Consider the following 14,509-nt stretch of genomic DNA (forward strand, 5'->3'; position numbering starts at 1 on the left):
CTATTATGCAAGTCGACATAGTAAATGGGTAGAGAGTAAATGATGACAGACTTTTCTTTTTGGGTGAACTATACCTTTAAATCCTAATGTCAGTATTTGTGACATAATTTAGAGATTTGTTGATTGTAAAAACAAACAAAAACTGCACTTACCGTAATGGTTATACAACAGAAGTCTATAGGGCATTCAAAACAGAAATGCGAAGTTTGTTTTATTACCGGGTGGTTATACTATATATTTGTTTTTATATAAATGATACTTTACACAAATGCATGTTATATGACCCATATAGTCTAAAAATCATCCTGTTGGTGGTGGGATTACAGTTCTACAGATCTAGGAACGTCACAGCTGATTGTGAGTTACCAACATCATTTTAGTGAGCGGATGTAAACACTGTTAGACTGAAGATCATTACAGTAAAAGCAATATTTTCAAACTGAGGAATGAGGGATTATACTTTAATGCTGATACACCATGAAGAATGAATCTTAGACACTCACACTAGGAAGAAATCCCAGCGGTCATCGTCCACATCGATGAAACTGGCCGTCTCAATGAACCACATGAGAAACGTCTGCAGGCGCTCGTGGTACTCTCTGAACCCTGGACATGAGATATCCACCTAGAGTCACGAAGAGCAGAGGAAACGGGAAAACTTTACATTTAGGTCTTATTTATTACCAACTAACACGAACTAACAATGAGCAATATATTTGTTACAGTATTTAATAATCTTTGTTAATGGTAGCTAATACAAATCCAGCTGTTCATTGATTAGTCAATGCACTGTGAACTAACATGAACTATGTTAACAAATACAACATTTGATGTTAATAATGTAAACCGTGAAATTAACATTAACCAAGATTAATAAATGCTGTAGAAGTATTGTTAATTCTTAGTTCATGTTAACCATGCTAACTAAAGTAGTTAACTAATGAAACCTTATTGTAAAGTGTTCACAAGGAATTGTGCTAGAATTTAATTAAAAGTTCATCATTCCTTGAAATGGGCAGTGGGAAAGTCAACATTTTTGCACGTTTGAAAAACATTTTTGCATAATATGGCACATCAAAAAATCAGTTTATGTGCAGCAAGATGATTTATAAATTATTTAAAGCATTAGCAGCAAACCAAAGAAAACATGGATGCACCGAAATTTGGCAACCAAAAATGTTCGGCTTCAACCCGAAATAGTTTTGAAATGTGCCGAAAGCATCGACTGAAACAGTAGTTGCGTTAACACCCTAATAATCAGACTGTAATCTGACTAGTAGCAGTCGAAATAAAAAAGTCATATCTAACCATGTTAATCAGAATGAATTGGCCAAATCCGATTAAAATTTCCTTCGGATTGTAATGACGTCGAAATGGCGTAAAGATGTATGATGCGTGGAACGAGCTGTTGTTGATTGAAGTGTCATAAATGAGTGTCCCGTCATTCGAAAAATTTCCTCATAGATAAATATGGAGTTTGCTCTTTAAAACTAAGGAAAGAAGCAATGTAGGAGAATAGTTTGCGCACACCACGGGGAACTCGGTATATTCGTGCAGTGTGTTCATGTCACAAAATTCAATTCCGATTCGAAACTTGTGACATAAACATCAACCCGATCACTTTATTAATCGTTCATGTAAACACTATGTTTGGATTCATCGATCGGAATGAATTTAATCCGAATGTAGTACATGAAACAAAAGGTGTCCATGAAAACGTATAATTTTATCGACTTATAGCTAATAGCTACTGACACTTAATTAGCGCTCCTCCGATGAGGTATTTGAACTGTTCAGCGTCTAATTTGCGCATACAACGTCGATAAACTACAACTTTAAACGTGTCAGCTGTGTGGACTGGGTTGACGAAACTGTTTTCTTGATTTTAATCAATACTGATATGAATTCTTAAATCTCAAGATCGATCCTTTAGCCATATATATATATTAAAATAACGTTTTGTCGCTCTGTAATACTGTGACAGATCACTCGCTGTAGCCGCAGCAGTTAAAGCAGCAGCACAGATCAAGTCCACATGAATCGATCATCTTCTTTAAAACACTAAATAAACATGAATGAACATCAGGAGGTATGTTGCAGGATATAGAACGACTTACTGAAATATATAATGCCTCATGTAATCTCTCAGTGTTTAAACTGTGGAAAGACGTCAATAAAACAGCTTGTAAACAATATGTCCCGTAACGTTACATTTACCTCAGGAAAGCTATTCAATGTCCAGTAACTCATTAGTTAGCTAGAAATAAATAACTTGAGCGGAATTTTGCTAATTATATGCACTGTTTTATATATTCATTATATTTTTACTTACATTTACATTATATTAGTGATGTCTTCATTATTTAATGTTTAAATAAATCTATCTTGAAAAAAAATTATTCCAGCCATCGTTTAAACGTCTATATTTCACCAACAAATTGGAGTAGAAACATAATTCTATAATTAAAAGTTGATATAAAAAAGCCTTATTTGTAATTAAAATGTTTGCACAACTTTTTTTGAGTGTCGATTAATAAATAAATTAGATTAAGTAATTGATTATTAAATAAACTTTCGTTTTCCGATTTTAATGTCAGTGTTTTGGTAAAAATCATCAAATTAATTTTTAAAAAGTCTAATATTTATATAATAATACAAAAAGTATACTTTCAAATAAGTTTAAAAAATATAAAATATATATTTTCGGTTTTAAGCCAAGTGCACCCTGAATTTTTGGTTTCGGTCCAGAATTTTTATTTCGGTGCGTCACTAGACTAGGCAGTAATACAATTACAAACACAACAATAATCCTTCATTCGAGTGTAATCGAGCCAGAAAAAAATAACTATAAAATCATAGCGTAACACATTTCACTATTCATGATCAAACTCTATCATATTCCAGTTTGAACGCTGAATGACGTTGCCAGCGGTCAAAGCAGTGCACCTCTGTACCTTGTGTATATGGTAGGTAAAATCCTCTCCTGCCTCCACATTGTGAACTTTGTAGGTGTGTTGCAGGCTGCCAAAGGGTCTGAAGTTGGCCTCTTTCTCCAAGAGAGAGATGAAGTCATCTGTGTTACAGCAGAAACCAGCAGGAATGATCTCTCTGACCTTTTCCTCCACATCATCTGGCTGAGGACAAACAGAGAGAGAGAGAGAGAGAGCAGGGTTTAAATGACTAACTACCAACATTTCAACAAATGAAAAACTACCAGCATTTGCAGTGAGAGAACAACATTTATGTAAGAGAGACCAGTGTATATTACAATTCAAACAATAGAAACAAAGCAATCTTCAAAGTCAATATTTAAACCTCAAATAATCACAATTAAAGAACCGAAAGACGGTGCAAAAACATGTTGACGGTACCAGCATTTCTACCGGATATATTCTGTACCCACTGACAGATGCTGCTTTCAAACGCTCACTTTTGTGTTAGTTTGAACTCTCTCTCGGCATCAAAGGTTTCTATTTACAGTGTGTGTTTAAAAGCGTTGAGCATTGCAGCCAATCACAATCATATCTGTTGAGTGCATGAATGCAAAGGCCTATTAGAGTTGCCAGTCGGTAAGTTAGAAAGAATTAGCTAAAAAACACACACACACGGTTTTGTTCGTTCAATGCCAGCCGCACACTCGCATATCCATTTATTATAACCAACAAAGTGAATGTAAAAAAAGCAAACACAATGTAAATAAGAAATTTGTTGTGCAATCAATTTACAAGTCTAGTTTTTCATGCTAAGCACACTGCAAAGTGTGACTAAAGTACTTCTTTTAATACTTTTTGCCCTGGTACCAAAAATTGGCACATGATTCTTCAGAAATCATTCTAATATGCAGCTCAAGAAACTCAAAACAGGGGTGTAGCTTAATATTAATTGTGGAAACTAGGGCTGTGTGATTCATCGCATTTCGATTTCGGCTTCCAGCGATTATGAAAACAAGATAACCGAGGTAAAGCGATTATTGTGCGGCTACCGCTTTCCGTCCAGCGCACTTTCCTTTCCTTCCTCCCTAAGCCAAACTTATGTCTTAAAGGCACAATATGTAGGTTTTTTTCGCCACAAGAGGGTTCAGTTTCCAACAGTAACAAAGGCGTAGGTTGATGACGCAGTGATGAGCTGAATGATGGGACTTGCTGTCAAGCTGATGGATCTAATAATGTTTAATGGATGAGTGCAAACATTCATGTTTTTTAACATTACAGTGGTATGAAGCAGGTCGCGATTGCTAAAGAGACAGATATCACATGCGAGTCCCGCGGATATAAAGAAATAAGGACATTTAATTCTACCGAACTACCCCGCAAGTGCTGGATTACTCACACAGGTCAGTTTATTAGACGAATTAAACGTGTGAGGTAACGCAGCGCTGCTTCACTTGGTGTAACGTTACACTATCACACTAAACGGCATTTAAATGTGTGTTGAAAGTTATAATGTTATACTACGTGTTAGTTCGTTCGCTATACGAAAACTAGCAGTGAGCTAGATCAACATTAGAATAACATACTGACCATATTCTAACATTTCATCATGTTGAGCTAACGTTATATAACATTGATGTGTCTTATGTACATTTGTTCACCTGTCTAATAAAGCTGTCAAGTCGTGACTCGTGAAGCTCTGTCAAGTCCAAGTTAGTCGCGGACGTGGAGCTCTCGGCATCTCAAAAACGCCACGCTGATATTAATCCTCATTTTAGTTCTCCTTGTTTGTCCCAAAGTCTGCTTGCCATGGTCTATGTTTGAAAGAAACAAGAACTGCGTGCCGCTAAACGTTACGCACTACGCAGTTGTCCACGTCTGTCGCCATGGTTACGTCATGGCTATGGCAGTACGAACGGAAACCGAGGATAGCGCGGATATTGCGTCATTGACAGGCGACATTTTTTTCCGGGACGGCCACTTCTTTAAAATAGGAATTTCTCTGAAATAAAAAATCTTTGGAGACTTTTGGGATATTGTAAGTACACAACTGCAGGAAATTGATCACACTGTGCAAGTGATTTTTGGATATTTTATTACAAAATTCTTACATATTGTACCTTTAAGTCAATGCAGACATTTAAGAAAGCGTGTTTGAAACGTTTGTTAACAGTACATTGGATCCGTGCAGCTCTTAAAGTGACAGCAGCCTAATAAATCTGCTGCAGTCAATAATGTTAATCAAACAAAAGATGAAGATAAAATCACTCACTGCTCTTGAATGAATAACTTTTGTAGTTTTAATAAGGATTAGTCTATATTAAATGTATACAGCCGTGTTATTTTACATTTGTTTACTTTATTCAATTTCTGTTGTAGGCTTTTACTTATCTGATTACCACTGTTAGTACATTTTCCTGAAAATCCTAGAGCACTATTTCTTTCATTTGTATCATTTTTGTCGGTTTTGTTTGTAATCAATCTTTGTTCTTATTGTATTGCTGACTGTTTACTTGTCTTCTGTGACTATTTTGAGGACTGTAACTTACATTAATTAACCTAGTATTAGTTTTTGCTGAACAAGTATCAAGAATTGTGAAATTTCACTGACATTTAAATTTAAAATTACACGTATCATGAAAAAGACTTTAATCATATCACCAACCAATAATCATCAAAAAAATTCAGTCAGATCTTGTATTGACAATGCAAGAGTCCAGCACTCTGTAAAGTCTCCTCCAGCACATCCCCAAGACTCTCAGTGAATTTAAGGTCTGGACTCAGAGGAGACGATTCATGTGTGAAAATGATTCTTCATGCTCATCACAACCATTCCTTCACAGTTTGAGCCTGATGAATCCTGACATGGTCATCCTGGAATATGGTCATGATGTTCTTCCTACATGATTGTTTAAGAAGTGAAAAGCTACACACTCCAACAATTTGTTAGAAGAACTGTTGCCAAACATATAACATGCTAGAAATATAATAATCACTGCAATAATGATCCAATCATAGACTCAAGCATTTGCCTATTTAAATCCAAACAGCAACTTTGGCCGGGGCAGTGAGTGTATGTATGCATGAATGTACATTATATATATATATATATATATATATATATATATATATATGTGTGTGTGTGTGTGTGTGTATATATATATATATATATATATATATATATATATATATATATATATATATATATATTATATGTTTAAATCTATATACGGGGAATGATGTGTTAACAGATTATCAGTGAATCATGACTTTAAGTTGAGTATAATCATCACAGAAAGCTATTGTATAATGACAGAAGACTTATATGGCTTCAGAAGAACATGACGGCACAAGTCATACGGTCAACTCGACACTTAAATTGAGCTTTTTTGCCCTTTTAGGAGCTGAACAGCCACTTTTGGTGTTCACTGTACGGAGTAGAGAACATAATAAACTTTCTGCTAAACATCTCTCTTTTGTAATTTGGAACAACTTGTTTTTTTGTCTGTGAATGATAACAGAATATAATGCTGAACATCCCTTTAAAGCCAAAGATCAGCACAGGATTATGAAAGTGTGCATCTCTATAGAGGTAACGCACGTTCATCTTAATCTAAAGCACGTTTCAAACTCCCACAGAGCGAGAGCGGTTAACTCAGCTGTGTCTAGTGTACAGCGAGAGCAGCTGAATTTAATCATATAAACTGAAGTGGCACATTTATGAGTTATGCGTCTATTCCCCCGGTGCTCGGCCTTACATATAATCACAAAAGAGCCCTAACAGAGTAATTCCCTATTGTTCTGTCATTAAGCTATACTTCAGCTGTGATTGGCATGCCACAAAAAGGAATTAAAGGAAAAAAATACATATTTTTGTGGCACAAAAAGGAGACCCATTAGGCAATTAGCAATGTCAGCTGAGGAGTTTCCAGCCCCCCCCTCCTCCTCCTCTTTCTGTGCCTCCTCTGAAAGACCACTTAATTGAATACATTTACTACTTATCTTAAACCATGAATATCAGATGAAGTTCCCCCCACCGTAATGTGTCCCAGCTTCTCACCGGGCAATAAAATTTAATGAATTGATCTCGACTTAACAAAAAAAAAAAAGCCTGGATATGTATAATAGGTTCCTGTGTTCTGAGGCTGGTGAGCGAACTCAATCAAACGAGTTTGCCCTCTCCATTCACGGGCTACGAACCGGACAATAGCGACACCCCCCTCCTCCACCCGCCCTGAGATTTTTTTACCCAGCAGAATGTGCACCCATGTTTGCATTGTATCCATTTCCAGCGGGCCTGACATGAGAACACTTTGTATTAAGTTGCTAAGCAGGGCCCTTTGGCCGCATGATGGGCTGCACTTGTGTCGCGGGACTCTTCATTCACAACGGCCACAAAACACACGACAAAAGGCTAATGCAACACGCCGCTAATTCCTGCTCATTCAGACATCAGCTAATATCAGAAGGGGATCGGTGCACCTGCAGCTCAGTAACACTCACTATTGTCCTGCTGCATTATGGGAGCGAAGAGAGGACGACAAAAACAGAGCAGACAGAAAACTGTAAAAATAGTTTATCGGGCAAATTGCTCGATCGCACAAATAAAAGCTCGCATTGTGGCGTTCCTGTATTAACTAATGGCGCTTAAGGATGCAAGACTCTTCAGAGACTTGAGGTTCGTTTTGAGGATATGTCTTCTTTATACGATGGGGTTCAACAAAGGCATTGAATCCAATTACACTGGGGGGGGGGAAACCCTTCTAATCAAAGACTTCATCTATGAGGGAAAAAAGATGAAAAAAAGAACCCAATATGAGCAACGGTGGAGCCCTGTAAAAGACACAATCAAACAAACACAATAAACATCTTAAGTATGTTTAGCGACAATAATTACATGCTACGCGTAAAGGTGAAAGATATTCAGAAACACATGGTGTCAACACACAGTAAATAATTAGCTCAGGTCTGATCTTATCGAACCTCAACTGCCTGATTCAATCACAATCACTCTAAAAAGACTGAGTTGCAAAATTGGTTAGTGTGTCTGTTAAACACATTTCCTCTGTGTAAAGTGTTTTATTAAAGCTGAAATTAAAGTCTGGGATGGTGGTGAATAGGCCTGTAAAGAGTGTGTGTGCAGTGGTAGAATACAGAATATCGCAAAAATACAATTTCTGTCATCATTTACTCGCCCTAATGTCATTCCAAAAACTGCATGACTTCCACACAAAAGGTATATTATTCTGACTCTACTCTTCTTGATAATACAATGAGACTGTCTGCGCTATACTCTGTGCGCTCAAAAGCTTGGGCTCTCAATCAGAGACTCAAATGGCCTAAAAACAAAACAAGCATTAAAATAAGTCAATAAAGCAAATTAAAATCAACTTGTTTCTTATTTAAATTCACTCCCTGATGAGCTACTAGCCTTTTAAAAGTGTTATTTCTAGACTGAAATATTTATAATATAAAATAACCTTTCCGAGGAAATCACGAATGACTGGAACAGTCTTTTAACTTCATTGGTTAAAAAGAACCTAACCTGAATATTCAACATTGTAATCCTGAAATTTAATTTACAGAAAGTAGAAGTGTCAAGGCTTTCAGATATTGTTGTGGACAGTGGGGATCCTGGGGGTCAAAACGTTTGAGAAGCACTGCTCCAGTGATAATGAAAACTTGTGAAGAACAGACTGAAACTGAAGTCAGTAGGCACGTTTCCATTACAGATTTGCGCAAAACTTTTGCGATTTTTTCTAAACGTCGATAAAAAACTATTGCGAAATTACGGCGTTTCCATTAACCGATGTTATGCGACTAAAATGTCTTTTTTTCCTCTTGCGATAAGTCAGTCCAAAAATCATGGTAACGGATGTTGGTAGGTTTATAGCCTATATCACAGCCACCGCACTAGACATTATTATTATTATTAGGGTTGTACGATATATCGGCCACATTATCGGTATCGGCCGATATATGATCATTTTTAATGTTATCGGCCCGACAAAGAAAATTTAGCAGATATATTAAAGCCGATAAATAATGTATTATATCCTTCAGCTGAGACGCTTCAGATGCATGTTCAACGTGATGCTTTTAAACTGCTTGAAATATGATTGAAATCACTTTAAAAAAGGAAAATCCAGTTAAAGTGCCGCAAGTCTGTCATATCGGCTACATAACATTATAATGAGAACATCATAATTGTGTTTGTATCTTGGCTTTTAATGGTGAGACTTTTGTTTTTATAATCAGGCTCTCAAAAATTATCTAAAAATTTGGATTTAGATTTATCTGGCAAAATATCGGTTATCGGCTTCCAAATGTAAAGAATTATCGGTTATCGGTATCGGCCAAAATTGTCATATCGGTGCATCCCTAATTATTATTAATGGAAGGAGACGTGGTGTGTTATCCAAGCATTAATGGCAGGGAAAGACCCTTATACTGAGAACGCCACATATAGCCTAGGGAGTTCCTGGCTGTTTCTCCCTCATTTCTGCTCCGAGGTCTTGATTGTGGTATTTCTTTGAGGTTTAGAATCCAGTATTCCTGTAATTATTGTTTCTTTTACGAATTTAATAAAGAACTCTGTCTCGTATTATGTCCAAACGGTCAGTGTACTTTTGTGTCCATTCGTTTTTCCTTATTTAACCCGTAATTGCAAAACGAAAAATGAACGGTTGTATTTTTAAAACGCAAAGTTGAACACCCAAATTTTAATTTTAACTGTACCTACACACCAAATGTTGCGCAAAATAATAAATATCGACGAATTTTCAGATGTTTGTTTATGACTTTTTGCCCCTTTATTAAACATTTAAAATATTGACTAATTAATATGAAAAAAAAAATAGATTTTACTGGTTTTCTAAGGCCAAATTAGAACCTGGAAATTATATTTTTCCCACAGTGCTGAATGAGAAGAGCCATATAACCACAGCCTACAGAAAGGTGATTTATAGGTGAGTTATAGGCTATAATAAATGTGTCTGAAAAAATAACAAGGCATTTTAATTGTTTATTAATAAAAAATCAGTGTCGGCTAAAACATATCTCCATCTCCGCTGTATACGGTGGATGCACCTTTAGAGAAATGCACCTTTCATACGGATTACAGAATCAGAAGGTATTAGCTTTCGATTCGAAATTGTTCGTTTTAAAGTGGACATTTCAAGCTTTAGCATATTTTGTTTCAGTTCTCGCGCTTCAGTTCACGGAGACTATGAAAGCGCACCTAATTGTTTTATTTTACAAAAGCACAACGTTTTCTTGTTATTGTGAGTTTACACAAATAAAAGTAGTTGCGAATAATGTATTATTTTCTGTATGACCAGAAATGATAGAGTATTTTAAGTCCGCTGTTTCCACTGTTGATAGGAAAATGCAAGTGTTCAAGCCCGCGCCCGCGCCTCCCTGTCATCCAGTGCGCGCTCCACACTCGCACAAACACTTTGATATGCGTCAAAATCTTGTGTTTATTTGTGATAATCTTAGCCTGTATTATGAATGAGATGTGACGAATTGCTGTGTTCCTTTTTTGGATAAAAACGTCTTCTACATATGTTGCCTGATAAATGTTATAATAATGATGATAATTATTATTATTATTTGTGGACACGGACCCCAAACACACCGCGTCTTCTAAGTCAGCTGACTGTAAATGCGCAAAACCTGTTTCCATTGCAGTTTTGCGAAATATTCCTTTTTCGAATTGCCTGAAAAACCTCCTCATGCGAGCGTAAAAACTTTTTTGCAATAAACGGGAGTTTTTGCGAAATGGACGTGTTTTCATTGAGCGTATTTTCAATTCGCAATTTCAATTTGCGCAATTTGAAGGGTAATGGAAACGCGGCTAGTATTCATTGAAAATCTCCTATTATGTTGTAATGCTAAAATCAAATAAGGCAGAACTAACTTCTGGTCACAATACATGTGAGAACCAATGATGTTTGCAACAAGCAACAACGCGCCACAGCTTAAATTTTGTTCTGTTCCTCACAAAAGCTATCGCAACTTAGAAGACCCGCAATAAAGTGAATGAGCTGTTGAAAAATGTCCTGACATGCTCTTGTCCAAATTTATATTTTTGTGTTTGACCAGCGCTCCAGACTAATATTTGTGAGCAGTGGCACCAGCACCTGATTTGGTAGCACCAAAAATAATTGGTGATTATTAATAATATTGTGTTTTTGTCTCTTGGAAATGCTCACTTGAAACTAGCTTGAGTTGACAGTAGCAGTAGCTTGAGTTGGGATACGGATGGATGTAAATTTATTTTCATGAACAAAAACAATAATATCTGTGAAAACAACCTCATTTTTATAGCCTAATGTAAATATTCTAACTGAATGACTCTACTCTTATAAAATTAACTATTGGTACTATAATCATGATAACCACAGGTACCTTGCTGCCATGACTGTTTTCTTATGAAAAACAATTTCCCAAACCCATTGAGTATAAATGCAAATGCACAAAAACTGCAATAGCTTAAAGAAATATACTGTTGGCGAATTATGTTACATTATTCCTTTGATTAAATTGAAACACATTATATAATTGCGTCTTTAACAGACGCTCTGTCACTAGTTATGTGCATCCTGTCACTGTATAAACTGGCCTGTCAATCATCTTGTCACAATTAACATCCTCCACATTTCATTTAAATTATCGTCCTATCGTATTGGAGAGAAAAGAAATAGCATCTGCCAGTCAATGGTCTTTCATCAGAGACTCTCCTCATATTTTCCATAATGCTGCATTTAAAGGTTAATGGTCAAACGGATATTTATAAAAGTTCAGATTAAACATAACACGGATAACATCAAATAAATATTTTTCATCAGGTTAAATGTTGATTATTATTAGTCACTCAAACCCCTTTATCTAAACCGCTCTACTTTTTTTTTTATATTTTCCCTTTTCCTTTTCATTTTGGTAGTTTAGTTTTTTTTATATGTCTATATAGTTTTTATTCATTTATATTTCAGTTTTAGTTTTAGTAGTACATCAAGTTAAACTACATTAAATTGAGAAATGTTGCCTTGGAAACTAAATGAATAAATAAATAAATAATAGTTTATTTTAATGCAAGTGAATTTTTTTTTAATGTTTTTAGATTAACTAGAATAAACCTGATGTACACCCAGATACAGAAGTAAAAGAGCTGGCGCTACTTCCGTTATACCGCTACTTTAAACAGTTAAATATAATACATAATATAATATAAGTTACAAATGGCCGCGCCGCTCTTACGTTAAAAATAAGGTGGATAAATTCCTAAATATGCTTTTCCTAGAGAACAATGGCATGCGATGCAAAACATTACTGATTGGCTTAATAATAATTAGTTATCATTATCATTAATTCAAGACTACCAAAAATCATTCTCAGTATTTTGACAATAACTCGCCTATATTAGTCAGCTGGATAACTTTATAGTCTCAACATATTCAAAATAGTAGAATTTATTTTGCAACAACAATGTTGAATACAAGACAAAACACCAAATATTTAAGTTTGCATAGACTAGCTCCAGGACACGCTTACTGTTGAGTCCTGGATATGTTGGAAAGGCACATGGTTTGTTCAGAATGTGGTGGATATATGTAAATGGGTATTGTATGAATATGAAAAGTGTTCATGTCAGCACAGTCAGTGAGATGAACACACACAACATGAAAAGAGCGAGTGGTGTGAGAAGCTGTACCTCCACACAGTCAAACTTGTCTGTGACCCTGGAAGTGTACTTGACTTTGAACAGGGTGTTTAGGTTCCCTGCACTGTAGTACAGCTGGATCTGAAGACCTTTGTAGCCAAACGCCACTTCACTGTGCAAAAGCAAAGCACAAACATTTGAGAAACAGGGAAGAATAATGGTGCAAGGAAAACACACATTCATTACATAAATTAAAATTCGTGAATACATAAAAAAATAGTACCGGTACTAAATGTATAACAGTGTATGATATCCAATGGAAGGTTTACATACTCGTCTCCATACAGCTGATGACTGAACTCAGGGTGAAACGTTGTGCTTTCGTCCTCTACATCCTCTGGGAACCGCACTACATCACACAGAAAACTGACTTTATCCATTGGGAATTGAATGGAAGGTGACCATTACATATTAGAATGGAGTCAAATTAAAGAAAAGTTTATTCAAACAGTGCTTTTAATTTTAAAATACGAAGTAGAAAAGGAAAGTTGCTTCAGATGAAGAACACGCTAAATTTTGAATAACATCATCTGATGAATCATTCAAAACTAGAAGTAAATCTGGTCAATTTCATGTCGACTTCTTGTGATGATTATTGATTTACCTAATTTCAGGCATATAGCTTCGTTAGTGTCGCATTTATACTCCGCGAGTTTCTTCTCCATGTCATTCACAGCTGTGGGGAAAGAAAGAGAAACATGTTAATCATAATATAAAGCTCGAAGTATTGTTTCGGTCATCAGCTAAACAACCCAACTTCATACAATACAATAATCAGTTATAATACAATAAAGTGGCTGCTATTGCACTACCATACCCTCACAGATTAATACATTATGTACAAGTTCACTAATCAAATATAATACATTTGGCCACATGAGCTTCTTTGAGTAGACAATTAGACTTTCTTAATATTCCTCTTTGGAAAATCTCAAATCATGCTGGAGAACAAGATCAAGCCCTTGTCCTTGAGTGTTTTAATTTTGACTAGATATACTGATTATATAATCTGTAATAACAAAAAAATGTTTTACTAAAATGCTACTTTAAAGAAAAAGCATTTGCATTACTGGTCTTATACTTTTGGACTCAAGAGTATGGATATATATAACAAACTATACGTCATCGTAAATATGTATCTTTACATATCTATCTTTCTACACGTGTATCTTTCTTACTCTCAGTCAGGAATTTACTCAAACACATCTAATACACTGACAGCTCACAGTGAGTTCATTTGCAGCTGTCTCCCGTGTGTTCATCATCCTAATGTGCACTGCTTAATCTGTGTGATATTGTGAGTTCGTGTGTTTGTAAGTATATCTGACATTTAAAAACGAACAGATAATCATGAAAACAAACATGTGCTGTTCTTCTCTGTGATGATTAGCATTTAGCCGAAGCTAAAACTCTGTTTCTCTATTGTATCTGCTCGCGCAAATATCAGCACACAGCACAGCTTGAGCTCCAGCATCTCACACACACACACTTACATGCTTCATGAAAGCATCAGTAATAAAACACGGGCGCTATAAAAGGGTTTTCACACTCACCCGCCATTTTTGCGCGTCTTCTCCGTTCAACCCGCCAAATGCCAAAACTACTTCCTGTTTACCCACGTGCTTCCGCTCGCTAAAGCCATTGGATAACGTATCGCGTTGTTTTTCTCATCGCAGCAGAATCCGATACGCTTTTTCAACAGCAACGCAAGACAGAGGCGAGCGCTGGATCTTGGCATTACCGTCGTCAACACAACAGTTATTATTTGGGTCTGAACGTTATCTTGAAAATATATCTGCCACAGGTTGTTTTTAAAATATGGTTGTAGACTAGAAAATAAAACATCTGCGTCAAA

The 14,509-nt window shown here is 35.9% G+C and overlaps 1 protein-coding gene across 1 annotated transcript in view; it reads right to left on the reverse strand.

The window, feature by feature from the left end:
• Positions 1–14,286, reverse strand: part of hat1 (histone acetyltransferase 1) — a 30,396-nt gene extending 16,110 nt beyond the window's left edge. Inside the window, 6 exon segments of the mRNA XM_056268988.1 lie at positions 504–625; positions 2,955–3,134; positions 12,646–12,766; positions 12,928–13,003; positions 13,259–13,330; positions 14,208–14,286. Coding sequence (XP_056124963.1) covers positions 504–625; positions 2,955–3,134; positions 12,646–12,766; positions 12,928–13,003; positions 13,259–13,330; positions 14,208–14,214 — 578 coding nt within the window. The 5' untranslated portion in view covers positions 14,215–14,286.
• Positions 14,287–14,509: the final 223 nt, after the last annotated feature.

Source organism: Rhinichthys klamathensis, unplaced genomic scaffold (genome assembly GCF_029890125.1).
Source record: "Rhinichthys klamathensis goyatoka isolate OS25496 unplaced genomic scaffold, OSU_Roscu_1.1 h1tg000279l_1, whole genome shotgun sequence".
NCBI classification, from domain to species: domain Eukaryota; kingdom Metazoa; phylum Chordata; class Actinopteri; order Cypriniformes; family Leuciscidae; genus Rhinichthys; species Rhinichthys klamathensis.